This window comes from Mytilus edulis, chromosome 5 (genome assembly GCF_963676685.1).
Source record: "Mytilus edulis chromosome 5, xbMytEdul2.2, whole genome shotgun sequence".
NCBI classification, from domain to species: domain Eukaryota; kingdom Metazoa; phylum Mollusca; class Bivalvia; order Mytilida; family Mytilidae; genus Mytilus; species Mytilus edulis.
In genome coordinates, this window is record NC_092348.1 from 44,833,541 (window position 1) to 44,849,405 (window position 15,865).

The window sequence follows — 15,865 nt, forward strand, 5'->3', positions numbered from 1 at the left end:
TTCATCGCAAGTTCCAGCAATACAACTGTGACATAAAAATCAAACAAGTATTTATTTTTTCGAAAAAAAATTCACTTTATATTTGTATAAAAATGAAAATAGAAAATACCAAAAGTTGTCAACACATTAAAAAAAGAAGAACTTATCAAATCCAGACATTAAAAACAAATAATTCACTACATAGTTTTATCATGACTACGCACGATAATCATGTGTTTTGATTAACGCATGATTCTCATGCGTAAACTTATTCCGTGTAATACGCACGTAGCTCTATACGCATAATTTTCGTGCGGGAATCATGCGAAAATCATGCGTAAAGTTTACGCACGATTATCGGATGTAGCTCGATTTGGGCGTTTTCCGTGCGAAAAATACGCATGATTTACGCATGATTTTCGCACGATTATCATGCGTGGCACATTTGCTAGTGTACTCCAAGGCTAAACACCTAAAATAGTGTTGTTTTATCGAAAAAGGATCACAAAATACTCCACGGCTGGACATCTAAAATAGTGTTGTTATATCGAAGAGGGAGAACAAAATACTCCAAGGTTGGACTCACAAAATAATGTTGCTATATAGAAAAATGATCACAAAGTACTCCAAGGCTGGACTCCTAGAATAGTGTTTTTATATCGAAGAAGGATAACAAAATACTCAAATGCTGGACTCCTAAAATAGTGTTGTTATATAGAAAAGGGATCACAAAGTACTCCAAGTTTGGACTCATCAAATAGTGTTGTTATATAGAAAAAGGATAACAAAATACTCCAAGGCAGAACACCTAAAATAGTGTTGTTATATCGAAAAAGGATCACAAAATACTCCACGGCTGGACATCTAAAATAGTGTTGTTATATTGAAGAAGGATAACAAAATACTCCAAGGCTTGACATTATACTTTTTCAAAAGAAAAAAGGTGGGTTGAACATGGTTTGATAGCTAACTAAACTCCCCACATGTGTGACAGTTGTTTAGAGTTCCAGTCGGCTGAGGTACATTATTCATAAAATAGTGTTGTTATATAGAAGAAGGATAACAAAGTACTCCAAGGCAGACCACCTGAAAATAGTGTTGTTATATCGAAATAGGATCACAAAATACTGCACAGCTAGACATCTAAAATAGTGTTGTTATATAGAAAAAGGATAACAAAATACTCAAAGACTAGACACCTAAAATAGTGTTGTTATATAGAAGAACGATAACAAAATAATCCAAGGAAGGACACCGAAAATAGTGTTGTTATATAGAAGAAGGATAACAAAATAATCCAAGGCTTGACTCCTAAAATAATGTTGTTATATAGAAGAAGGATAAGAAAATACTACAAGGATGGACTCCGAAAATAATGTTGCTATATGGAAGACGGATAACAAAATACTCCAAGGCTGGACTCCTAAAATAGTGTTGTTATATAATGGAAGGATAACAAACTACTCTAAGGCTTGACACTATACTTTTTCAAAAGAAAAATGGTTGGTTGAACATGGTTTGATAGCCAGCTGAACTCCCCACATGTGTGACAGCTGTTAAGTGTTCCAGTCGGTTGAGACACATTATTCCTAAAAAAGTGTTGTTATATAGAAGAAGGATAACAAAATCATCCAAGGCTGGACACCTAAAATAGTGTTGTTATATAGAAGAAGGATAACAAAATAATCCAAGGCTGGACTCCTAAAATAGTGATGTTATATAGAAGAAGGATAACAAAATACCCCAAGGCTGGACTCCTCAAATGGTTTTGTTATATAAAAAAAGGATAAAAAAAATACTCCCAGGCTTGACACCTAAAATAGTAATGTTATAAAAATAATGTTGTAACATATAGAAGAGGGATAACAAAATAATCCAAGGTTGAACTCCTAAAATAGTGTTGTTATATAGAAGAAGGATAACAAAATACTCCTTGGCTGGACTCCTAAAATAATATTGTTATATCGAAGAAGGATAACAGAATACTCCAAGGCTGGACTTCTTAAATAATGTTGTTATATCGCAGAAGGATACCAAAATACTCCAAGGCTGGACTCCTAAAATAGTGTTGTTATATAGAAGAAGGATAACAAAATAATTCAAGGCTGGACACCTAAAATAGTGTTGTTATATCGAAGTAGGATCACAAAATACTCCACGACTGGATATCTAAAATAGTGTTGTAATATAGAAGAAGGATAATAAAATACTAAAGGAAGGATTACAAAATAATCCAAGGCTGGACTCCTAAAATAATGTTGTTTTATAGAAGGATACCAAAATAATCCAAGGCTGGACTCCTAAAATAGTGTTGTTATATAGAAGAAGGATAACAAAATAATTCAAGGCTGGACACCTAAAATAGTGTTGTTATATCGAAGTAGGATCACAAAATACTCCACGACTGGATATCTAAAATAGTGTTGTAATATAGAAAAAGGATAACAAAATACTAAAGGAAGGATTACAAAATAATCCAAGGCTGGACTCCTAAAATAATGTTGTTTTATAGAAGGATACCAAAATAATCCAAGGCTGGACTCCTAAAATAGTGTTGTTATATAGAAGAAGGACAACAAAATACTCCAAGGCTAAACACCTAAAAAAGTGGATATCTAAAATAGTGTTATTAAATTAAGAAGGATAACAAACTACCCCAACGAAATGTTTGGTATGCTGTACAAAAGAATTTTGATCAAAACTTAACAAAAGACAAAATACTATAAGATACTATTTAGACTATAAGGAATTAGAATGCAAGATTTTGGATTTTTTCGAAATAGAAAAATACTCAAGCCCTATTTTTGTCAATTAGGTAGTTATTCAAACGCATACATATATTATCTTACTTAGATAAACAACCGTACATCCCATTTAGTTGTCCATAAAGACAGGTACACACATAATCACATCCGTCATCCCAAGAGGCTCCCTGCTTGTAAACCTTGTTCTTATATAAGCAGGTATCTGTAAGATAAAATTACAAGTCTTGCTTAAAGTTCCCTAATGCACTCAGTCGTAATATTCTGAAAATGTATTTCACATTCATATCCAACTAAACATATTGCAAAATAGAATAATAAACACACGTTTTTAAAAAGACATGTGTATACTTATGACTTTAATATTTGCATCAAGTTAAGAGACACACGGTCTAATCTAATTTTATATCGCAAAACAATCGACATTTGATTTTCTCCTCTTTAATCTTGCAACAATTTCTTTATGAATGTGCCCTCCTTGGAAAATCCACAAAATTCGTCATGCAGCACTTTTGATAAAAATATGAAGTTAATTTTGAAGTAAGTCAATGGTTCGGACTTTATATTGATTTAATTCGTTAAAACTCATTTGCTGATTATTTGAATCATTTTCAATCCATTGAACTATAAGAATGGGATTTGATTTCTTACAAACGGAAGAACATGCGCATGCAGAAATTATATCAACTACTGCTTTAATCAAGCTGTGTGTTTGTAATTAATTGCAAATTGACTATAGTATTGCTATATTGGGGATAATTTTACTGATCACCATAGATATAGTGATATGGAAATATAAAAGTTCATAACCTTTACTACTAGTACCTTGTAAAGCATTTGGGTTCTGACTGGATCCATAGAAGAAAGAATGTGTTCCTATAGGAAACAGATTAAATTTGTTTGGTGGAATGGTTCCTGTGAATTTGTTTTCAGTGATTGCAGTATAGTGTCCACAGTCTGGTACTTTACAACAGGAATCTGTTGGGTCTGGTTTAAATGTACAGATTGATGGCAAGTTTGGGTAAGCTTTACATCTGTCAATAAAGTAATATTACATGGTCTTCATAGAGATCTCAGATAGACAAGGTCAATGACTTAATATCATGAATATAGATAATGTCGAACTCCCAATTCTAGCATACCTTTCTAATATGGTGATCGAATGCATCATGTATTCTCTGTAAATACTATAAAAAGTATTAAACTTTATTAAATGCATACCACAGTGGGACTCAATATATATGTTTTATATCTGGGTTTTTTTATAAAACAATTATAGAATAATAAGGGTTATAATTCAATACGCCAGACTCGCGTTTCGTCAACCAAAGACATACCAGTGACGCTAAGATCAAAATAGCTATAAAGTTAACCTATTCCTGGGATAACAATAATCCTTAGTTTTTCGAAAAATTGAAAGTTTAATAACAGGAAATTTATAAAAATTATCACATAATTTATATTCATGTAAACACCATATTAAACATAAAATGAATAATTGCTGCTTACGAGTTTACCTTTTTGTACAGTTACAAAATTGGTTTTCGGATCTTTAAAGGGAAATTCCGCGATTTTTTACTTATCATCTAATTATGTTCATCTTAACATAAAAAACACATTTGCAAAGTTTTAAATTTATATTCCTTCTAATAACGGAGAAAATCAAGTATTTGTAACTTTTTTGGTTGAATTCTCGAGTGGGTCGTGACGTATTAGCCCGATTTATTGAATTCTGGGAAAAAATAAAATCTGTTTAACTCTTATAGCTTATCGACAATATACGTAATTGAAAGCGCACAGCTGACGAATGGTCGAAGTTATTAACCACAATATAAGAATGAACGAAAATGAATATGCATATACCGTTTTGTATTGATTGAATTAAACTCCTATAAAATTATCTCTAGTAAATGTTTTTGAATAAATTTAATTAATTATTGTTGAGATTTTTTTCATAAAATATTTATTGAACATTTTTACTGATATTGAACTGAAAATATTAAATACACCGTTATTGTTTTGATAATCATTTCAATGCAACTAATGTGTGAGCAGAGTGTGTATATTATTTTGTAAAGGTCACTGTATATTTCTCGGCTTGAGGTCAATTCGTTTACCTTGTAGCTATTTAGCCGCAGGTGTGAGTTCAAGCGTACACAGGTATAAATGTTGTTATTTGGAAAGGATAAACAGAAAGGATTAGAAAGAGAATGCTGTCACGATGTTAATACACTAAGATTTAATACACGATGAGAATAAAGATACAATAATTAAATTGTGTAAATTAATTGAAAATAAAATTCAGATTCGTAATTCCGAAAGTGTATAAAAATAAAAGAAAACAATTTTTGATTACTTTCTTAGCGGCAATTGGCGTAAAGATTCAAATATGAAGCAAAAAATAGTAGTTTTAATCTTTTATAAAAACTAAATGCAATATTACCCAATTTGATATACCATTGTACATCTGTTTGATATCATTGACTTTACCGGAATTTCTTAACTTGTATTCAAATCTGGCTGTGTTTAAATGCTAATAAAACTATTGCAATTTTAAAGTTTTTAATTGACCAAAAAATACAACATACAACATGCATGATTTTTTTTTAGTTTCTTTTTAACATTTTATTCTTACATAATTAAATTCATTTGACAATCATTTACACGAACTTTTTGCGAAAAGAATATCAATTATCTAAGCTAAGGCATTATTTCTTTTGAGGATTTTTGAGGATTTTTTTTTAAATTCTATGATAATATTTGTGCAATGTTGAACATGATAGCCGTTATTAATCCAAAATAAGTAATACAGTAGTTGTAATAAAAGTTATATTTTAGTCATGCATAACTGATATTGACGAATTTATAATAGTTCGTCCATACATCGTTGTTCTTGAAACAATCATTATTAGTATACATGTAAGTTTCCTGACGTATAAGAGCCATTGAGGATGAGCTCCAGAGAAATCAGACTAGTGGCGTTTCGTTCGTTTGTTTGTTGGGAAAGGAGAGTAAATGCAACCGCTTGTACAGATAAACGACAGAATTACCATACAAGCATTTATAGTCAACACAATCAGAAAGAGTTCCAATCGTTAGACGGGGAATATGAAGGCTTCCAAGAATGAACAAGTGACATGTCTAACTCTGAACAGTTAGAAAACAGACTATCGACATCGACCGCTTGTTCTTAATATTTGAAACTGTATGCATATATATACGTATACGTTTATGATATATATATAGTGATGAGTTCTTGCGTCTGACAAAAACTAAATTCCTTCATGGTTATATCTTGCCATACATTTATATTGGTTTGTAAGGTGATTACTCACAATCGTTATTTGAAAATCCGGTTTGTGAGATGTTGATTCATTTCAATACAGAAATTTCGTCTATATATTTCACAAGTGTATAACACGGAGAAGCTCTGAAGGTCCATTACTCCCATTTTGTTTGGGTGTGAACCATCGATGTTTACAGCAATATCACAGAATAAAATGATTATGGTAGAAAGAACTATGGGCGTCATGTGGCAAATATTACATGCATATCGGACAATGAGTTGTCAATCTGTATGAAAAGATTTCCAATACAACCATATTATTGAGAAGGAATGTTTACATGCTATACTCTCGTACTAGTATTACAGGGTTCTTGTGGCGTTCACCTTAGACACACATCTTTTTAACGATGTTTAAAAAAAAAGACAGAACCAATTTAATGTCATATTTCCCTATTTTTTAAATATAACTAAAAGTCTTTTATCTGACAAGAATACCCCTATTTAGCGAACAAGTAATTTATTCTTTTTTCTGTTATTGAATACCAAGAAAGAAAATAAATCCCGAAATTAATTTGAAACTTTGATACTCAAAAGTTTTCCAGCAAAATATTCACATTCCCTGGGGATAATTAGTGTTGTCCAGTGGCATATATAACAATTGTGACGACGAATTACTTTCTTTGTTCGAGAACAAACTTATTGAAATATAAATCTGTGATTTTACTAGGTCCACAGCTTCAATGAACCAAAGCAAAAGTTATACATCGACCTGTATTTAAATCAAATTGGTTCTCTTCTTCTTCTGGTATACAATAGTCTATCGACATTCGATGATTACATACTGTTGGCATACGTGGACTAGTCTATTTACAACACTTTTACCCCTATTTATTCAAAATATATGTTTTTTTCTTATGTTCAATGTATACATGTATATATTTTTAATTGCGCTATAGTTCCGTAACTTTCTATCCAGTCGTATAAACGAATCGTCGGCAAGTGCGTACATTTTTTTAAATCAATATTTCTGGTCTGTTCCAATCTGTCCTTCACTATTGACAATGACTATATATTACATTTTCCCAAATTCACCCTTGGAAAAAATATTTAAATAGATTTTAATTTCATCAAATCTTATTTTTTGGGTATTATTTATATGTTTATGAATTATATTCTTTACACCAGAAATGTTATTTATAAACAAGCGTATGAGTTTAGTAATGACAAGTAAGACAGAGTTGTATATTATTCATCTGATAGTTCAAAATGGAAAGTTATAAGTTATAAGTTATCAGCCGTGTACACTGATCAATACCTGCAGAAGTGAAACGATGCATGAACTTGCAAGCCCGACAGGAAATCGCTTGAATACCTGGACGTGTCACCTCACACCCCTCACAATACCTTTGGAAGTAATACCTTTAGCCATGCTGGTGATCAGATGAGGGAAGATCAAAATATATTTGTTTATTACTTTAAAGAATTATGAACAAATTAGATTTTCGAAAACAATTTTCACGGAACACTTATTTATGATTTCAACTTTGACTTTTCACCTAATTCCAATATCAACAGTTTAAAAACAACAGACCATGGCAATTTAAAAAGAGTAAGAATATTTTTCGTATCAAAAGAGGGACGAAAGATACCAAAGGGACAGTCAAACTCATAAATCCAAAACAAACTGACAACGCCATGGCTAAAAATGAAAAAGACAAACAGAAAAACAATAGTACACACGACACAACATAGAAAACTAAAGAATAAACAACACGAACCCCACCAAAAACTAGGGGTGATCTCAGGTGCTCCGGAAGGGTAAGCAGATCCTGCTCCACATGTGGCACCCGTCGTGTTGCTTATGTGATATCAAATCCGGTAAATTGTCTAAATTCGGTAGGTCATATTCATGAAAGGGAAGGGGATTGTAGTTACGACGTAAGGAACATATCCGATATCATTTGTGAAACGGTTATTCCATAACGGTCAACCAACTCGTGATGGCGTCCGTAAAATTTACGAAGGGATGATTTCAACTTCACCATTTGGAACTCTTGGTTTAATAGCTTCCTTGTTAGCAGCAAACCTCTATCAAGAAAATCATGATAGGAAATGCAAGCACGGGAATATCGTATCAATTGGGAGATATATACCCCGTATGCAGGTGCTGCTGGAATGTTGCTACTTAGAAATGGAAAGTTCACAATTGGAAAGCTGAAATCATCTCTTTTGTCGTAAAGTTTTGTTTTCAACCGACCCTCATTGTCAATTTCTAGATGTAAGTCAAGATATCAAGTTAGTTAGTCGGATAAAACAACCGTACGATTGACAAGATATCGACACGCAATTACGACTACATCGGTTACTGTAGTTTTGTTTCTTTGTGGTTTATAGACGACAAAATGGCGGAACGCAGAGAATTGATACTCTAAATTTAAAATCGATGGTGATCGCTTATCTAGCGGAATAAAACTTTAATATCTATGAATTTGAGCATTTTTATACAGAATGAACATAATATCAATTTTTGATTTTTTTGCGAAGTTTCCCTTAAACGTCACAGGTACGATAATATGAATGTTTCATTGGTGTACAGTTGAAGAAGAAGTTAGGGTGAGTATCTTTGCATTCACAGGTATCAGCACATGAAATGTTACCTTCTGGTATCGTTATGAAGGTAAGTGTGAGGATTTCTACAGACACAGATAAAATCAACTGAACGTTTACCTGATGCAATTATATATAAAATTGTCGTGAGTGTCTTTGAATTTACAGGAGTAGAGTTTTCATTTCTGTACAGTTAAAAGTAAATGTGAGGAGATTTACGTTTTAAACATTGAACGACAAAAATATGTGACGCATAAAACTTTCTGACGTCAGACACGCGAAGCAATGAATGTGTTTTTAGATAGATGCTTTTGTGATCTGTTAAATTGTTCCTTTTAAAATTGAAACACGATGATGAATGCTGTACCCATATTTTGACTATTTTATTTATTATGTCTGTTTAGTTCACGCATCATTGTAAATATAACGGAATTTGATGAGACTGTCAACAAAGTGAGAGGATTAGCGGGATAAAACCAGGTCTAATTCGCCATTTTCTACATTTAAAAATGCCTGTACCAAGTCAGGAATATAACAGTTCTTGTCCATTCGTTTTTTATGTGTTCTGTCATTTGAATTTGCCATGCGATTGGGGACTTTCCGATTTGATTTACCTCTGAGTTCAGTATTTTTGTGATTTTACTTTTTACATTTACAGGTCACATCAAATTTACCTGGTTGTATAATCATAGAAACTGATGTGAAGTTCTTTACATATCCAGGTTTGTTAACGTGTACATTTATTACAAAATTGTTAAAGGATTTCAAGATTTACATGTATAATCACATAATAACTTATTTGCTGTACAGTTATAAGTTATAAAAAAAATTAAAAGAGGTATAGTCAAAAGAGAATGTACCATGATGTGAAGTTATAAAAGTTGGTATCAGTATCTTTATTATTATTATTACTATTTATTATAACAAAGCCGCTAAATCAATAAATACGGTAGGTCATATTCGTGAAAAGGAAAGGAGATTGTAGTTACGACTTATCCGGTCTCATTTGTGAAACGTTTCTTTAATGACGGTCAACCAACTGGTGATAGCGTCCGTAAAATGTACGAAAGGATGATTTCAACTACACCATTTGGAACTCTTGGTTCAATAGCTTCCTTGTGATCAGCTACCCGCTACCAAGGAACCATGATAGGAAATTCATCTCTTTTTGTCGTAAAGTTTTGTGTTTAACCGACCTTCATTTTTTTAATTTCTAAATGTAAGAGTTTACCTTGGCTTACAGTTATATTCACATGTATAATCACATGATATTTTACCTTACTTTTAAGTAATAGAAGTTTGATAATCAATCACATGATAATTTACCGTGATGTACAGTTATAGAAGAGGGACGAAAGATACCAGAGGGACAGTCAAACTCATAAATTGAAAATAATCTGACAACGCCATGGCTAAAATGAAAAGACAAACAGACAAACAGTAGTACACGTGACACAGCATAAAAAACTAAAGAATAAGCAACATGAACCCCCACCAAAAACTCGGGTGATATCAGGTGTTCCGGAAGGATATACAGATCCTACTCCACATGTGGCACCCGTCGTGTTGTTCATGTTATTACAAATCTGGTAAATAGTCTAATTCGTTAGGCCACATTAAAGAAAGCGAAGGGGATTGTAGTTACGACGTAAGGAGAATATCCGATATCATCTGTGAAACTGTTATTCCATATCGGTCAACCAACTCATGATGGCATCCGTAAAATATACGAAGGGATGATTTCAACTTCACCATTTGAAACTCTTGATTTAATAGCTTCGTTGTGATCAGCAACCATCTATCACGAAAATCATGATATGAAATACGAGCACTTCATAACGGTCAACCAACTCGTGATTGTGTCCGTAAAATGTACAAAAGGATGATTTCAACTTCACCATTTGGAAATCTGGGTTTAATAGCTTCCTTGTGATCAGCAACCCGCTGCCAAGGAAATCATGATAGGAAATACAAGCCTAGGATCATCGTATCCTATAGAAGATATATACTCTGTAAGCAGGCGCTGCTAGAATGTTGCTACATTGAAATGAAAAGTTTTGTTTTTAACCAACCTTCATTGTTAATTTCTAAATGTAAGAGTTTACCTTCCTGTACAGTTATAAAAGTTTGTAATAGGATCTCTACATTCACAAGTATAACAAGGCCCATCGTTCCACTGTGAGCCGTTGGAGTGCTGTGAACCCCCCAATGTAGACACATACATCTGTAATAGTTCAATAATAAGGCACATAACTTATGTCAATTTAGTAGGTAACAACTATACACAAACTATAATTGGGTTATTATTTCCGTTGAGCTAGAAAATTAAGTAGGCATTTTGAATTTTGCAACTCTTGGATATTTTCAAGGCTATCAAAAACTTTAGGTCAAATTATAAAGGGTGATAAAAACCCAAATCGTAAACAAAAAACCAACAAAAAACAGCGTTAGAATAAGAAAAAAAACCACTCTGCAAAACACTATTCAAAAGACAAGAACATAATAACAAAAAATGTGAGTGAGCTCAAATTTAGATCTGGATTAACATCTGTTAACCATAATGTGTTAAGAGGTTTAGCTAGCTTTAAAACCAGGTTTAATCAATCATTTACTACTTAAGAAAATATGTATACCAAGTCAGAAATATGACAGTTGCTATCCATTCATTTCATGTATTTGTGATTATGATTTTCCTATTTAATTAGGATCTTTCCTCGAAATTCACTATTTTGTGATTTAACATCTGCTAATTGGTTATTAAATTAGGCAATGATTTCATTACAGGATGGCACAGATAACAGCATAATGACAGAGTTATTGTATCGACAATTTATACTTGATTGTAATCACCTCTTCAATTGGTTGTAATTTGTAATTTAGAGATAATGTAATAAAATTGCGAATGGAAATGGGGAATGTGCCAAAGAGACAACAACCCGACCATAGAAAAAAACAACAGCAGAAGGTCACCCACAGGTCTTCAATGTAGCGAGAAATTCCCGCACCCGGAGGCGTTCTTCAGCTGGCCCCTAATGCTTGTTTTCAACAACAATGAATGGTAATAAAACCCTCGCACGGTTGGAAGTGATTTAGAATTTGATATGTTACATGTGTATTCATACAGGTTTCTATTTGTGAAAACGTTTTAATTGAGGTATAAATATTCATTTGAAAGCAGAACTTAGGTCAGTGTACAACGAACTCATTTTTAGCTCACCTGGCCCGAAGGAAAAAAGTGAGCTTTTCTCATCACTTGGCGTCCGTCGTCCGTCGCCCGTAAACTTTTAAAAAAACCTTCTTCTCTGAAACTACTGGGCCAAATTTAACCAAACTTGGCCACAATCATTCTTTGGGTGTCTAGTTTACAAAATGTGTCCGGTGACCCGGCAAACCAACCAAGATGGCCGCCATGGCTAAATATAGAACATAGTGGCAAAATGTGAATTTTGGCTTAAATATCTAAAACTAAAGCATTTAGAACAAATCTGACGTAATAAAATAAATCATTAGGTCAAGATCTATCTGTCCTGGAATTTTCAGACAAATCCGACAACCTGTTGTTGGGTTGCTGCCCTACAATTGGTAACTTCAAGGAAATTTTGCAGTTTTTGGTTATTATCTTCAATACTGTTATAGATAGGGATAAACTGTAAACAGCAATAATGTTCATCATATTAAGTTCTACAAATAAGTCAACATGATCAAAATTGTCAGTTTACCCCGTAAGGATATATTGCCCTTTATAGTCCAATTTAAAAAAAATTTCGTCATTTTTAATCTTCTCCTCTGAAACTATTGAGACGAATTTAACCAAACTTTGCCATAATCATTATAAGGGTATGCAGTTTGAAAAATGTGTCCGATGACCCTGTCTTATAACCAACATGGCCGACATGGCTAAAAATAGAACAAAGGGGTAAAATGAAGTTGTTGGCTTATATCTCTGAAACTAAAGCATTTAGAGAAAATCTGACAATATATAAACATGTTTATCAGATTAAGATTTATCTACTGTGAAATTTTCAGACGATTCCGACAACCTGTTGTTAGGTTGCTGCCATAAAATTGGTAATTTAAGGAAATTTTGCAGTTTTTGGTTATTATCGTCAATACTGTTATAGATAAAAATAAATTTTAAACAGCAATAATGTTCAGCAAAATAAGATCTACAAATAAGTCAACAAGACCAAAATTGTCAGTTGACCCGTAAGGAGTTTTTGCCATTTATAGTCAAACTTTAACAATTTTTCGTCATTTATGTCATTTTTGTACAAAAATCTTCTTCTCTGAAACTACAGAGACAAATTTTACCACACTTGTCAATAATCATCATTAGGGTATGTAGTTTCAAAAATGTGTCATATGACCCTTATAACCAACATGGCCGACATGGCTAAAAATATAACATAGGTGTAAAATGCAGCTTTTGGTTTATATCTCTGACACTTAAGCATTTACAGCAAATCTAACAGGTGGGAAAAATGTTCATTACATTTAGATTTATCTGCCGTGAAATTTTCAGACGAATCCAAAAACCCGTTGTTGGGTAACTGCTCCTGATTTAGTAATTTTATGGACATTTTGCAGTTTTTTGTTATGATCTTAGAAATCATTATAGTATCTAATAATATCCAATATCTAATACTATTAATTATAATTTTGACCTTATTTTACATGACTCCAAATCATCAGTAAATACAGGTGAGCGACACAGGCTCTTAGGAGCCTCTAATTAAATATAAGAGTGATAATGATACACATCTTACCTTCTGATTTCGACAGACTGTCCCCCGTTGTTACTAATAATATATTAAGAAATAGAAAGAGTTTGCAAATCATACTGCGAAAGATTAAGCTAATAATGAAATTAGTCATTCAATAGTAGAAGTATATATAGAGTTCGTGAGGTATACTTCATATTATACTTGCTTATCATTCAGGAAGAGAACCATATGAATGAGGTCATTTGAGGTTAGATCACCGAGATAAGATTTCCGACATACGTTCACATAACATTTGAACTTTTCTGTTTGTTGTTTATATTTCCCTAATCCTGGCCTGGAATAATGGTATCGTCCACCTACACAAGTTCAACAGTTCATTTAGCCAGATAAGAAACTAGCCAGTGAAAGGTTCTCCATAGGAAACTGGAAAATGCGATATATGTACTGTCATATTCAGCGGTTAACATAAAAGATCTTCCCAAAAACCTGAACTGAAATACATTTATTGACTCTTATTCAGGGTAAGGTTTGATAATGGCATATTAATCAGCGTAAAGTTTCTTTTTATTTATCGATCAAAAAATATCTCTCTCCTAAAAACGCCGGTTTTTAGTTGTTTAAGAAATTATATTGTTAGACTAGTGGATTGATCATGTCTAGTTTCTAACCAATATAAGTAGAGCCCCTATATCAATAAAAACACTTAGCGATACATTGAACGGTTCCTTATCATAATGATTTGGAAATGCTAAAATAAAAACAGTATTTCCCAGAACAAAGATTTGACTTTTACAGGTAGAGATAATGTAAAAATGAAAAATAGAATTGAACGAAACACTGTACTGCACCAAATATATGCGACCATAATCCTCTAAACAACTAGTAAAAATACATGTGCTTTAGATGAGTCAACATTACCTATTTCCCCTTTCACCCTGAAGAAGTGATATAAGTCATATTTGTGTATGTCACATCCAAGTAATCGGTCGATTAAAATCAATATTTTATCATTTGCTTTTATTTATTTTATTCGTTTTCACTGTTGTGTTGTCTGATAATTATGTACGTCAAATACCCTTGTGTTAGTTGATAGAAAATTGTCAAAATAATTAAGGTGCATTTATCAGGTTTGGTACCATTAAAACGTTTAAACCCGCTGCAATTGTTTGCACCTGTCCTTAGTCAGGAATCTGATGTTCAGTAGTTGTCGTTTGTTGGTGTGATTCATACGTGTTTCTCGTTTCTCTTTTTTTTATATAGATGATACCGTTGGTTTTCCTGTTTGAATGGTTTTACACTGTCTAGTTATTTTTTGGGACCTTTATAGATTGCTGTTCGGTGTGAGCAAAGGCTCCGTGTGGAAGACCGTACTTAGACCTATAATGGTTTACTTTTATAAATTGTGACTTGGATGGAGAGTTGTCTCATTGGCACTCACACAACATCTTCTTATGTCTATTTGTATAATAAGTTCCGTATCACAGATAATACTTAAATGATTGAAGACCAACTGAACAACATCCATGTATTAACAGAAGAACTATTATTAAAAGTTAGTTAAGACACAGGTGATAGTACGTCACACATTGTAAAAGATGTCATGCACAATATATACACGTCGTCAAAAAGAGTGAACTGTACAATTAACACAAATAATGTGTTTATGGACAGACTTACTACAAGAAAAAGATGTCAACTAGATGTTTTTGAAAATAACACTTTATAGATTTCGTGCGTTCGAAGCACTTTTCTTGATTAACCATCATAAAGAACACCTAAACATTCCACTTCAAGACAGTAGTTCACTGACGTGCAAATCTGATAAATCGATTCAGAAGGCAAATAAAGGTAACAAACACAAACTAAGGGAATTGCATGAACTTCACAACGAGAAAGGGGTGCGTACACAGGGTAAGCATTTTTTTTTACTAAGCAAGCATTTTCCGTCATGAGAGCCGACAGAGAGTAAAATGTCACAATCGGTCAATAACATACGATACGTGAATTCTCGAATGTAAGAATAAAAAAACTCCGAAAACATGTGTGTTGAGACACAGACATATGGTATCGGTCAACTTATTCGTGGTGGTGTTCTAAAAATCATTTAGTGTTGATTAAATTATTTATTCTTTATAACTATGTCGGAGCTATGTTTTTGTAAAAGAAAGGCGGATATTATCAAGGTGACATTAAAAACCAATATGTCAAAGAAAAACTGACAACGTCAAGGCCATAAACGAAATACAACGAAAAGACGAAAAAGCGTACAAAATACCAGGTAGAAAAATATAAGAGTATAACAAATCAAATCAAATCAAATATTTTATTGTCATATAAACTTTACAGTTTGTGACCAACATATATTAACACAATAAACACAATAAACATACATATTAAACATACACAATAACAACAGCATCAAAATTTTTTTTTTAACAACAAACAAGTTGTTAAGAGTCCCCTGCCCTCAGTTCTAATGACTTTTTCAAGAAGGATCCTAACTTATT

General features: G+C 32.7%; 1 protein-coding gene across 2 annotated transcripts in view; it reads right to left on the bottom strand.

Moving 5' to 3' along the window:
• Window positions 1–13,567, bottom strand: part of LOC139522430 (CCN family member 3-like) — a 35,217-nt gene extending 21,650 nt beyond the window's left edge. For both annotated transcript variants that reach the window (XM_071315941.1, XM_071315943.1), the window contains exons 1-4: window positions 13,401–13,567; window positions 10,740–10,858; window positions 3,567–3,775; window positions 2,829–2,946 (exon numbers count right to left, since the gene is read on the bottom strand). In XM_071315941.1, the coding sequence (XP_071172042.1) occupies window positions 2,829–2,946; window positions 3,567–3,775; window positions 10,740–10,858 (446 nt within the window). In that variant the 5' untranslated portion in view covers window positions 13,401–13,567. The remainder of the gene's footprint in view (window positions 1–2,828; window positions 2,947–3,566; window positions 3,776–10,739; window positions 10,859–13,400) is intronic.
• Window positions 13,568–15,865: the final 2,298 nt, after the last annotated feature.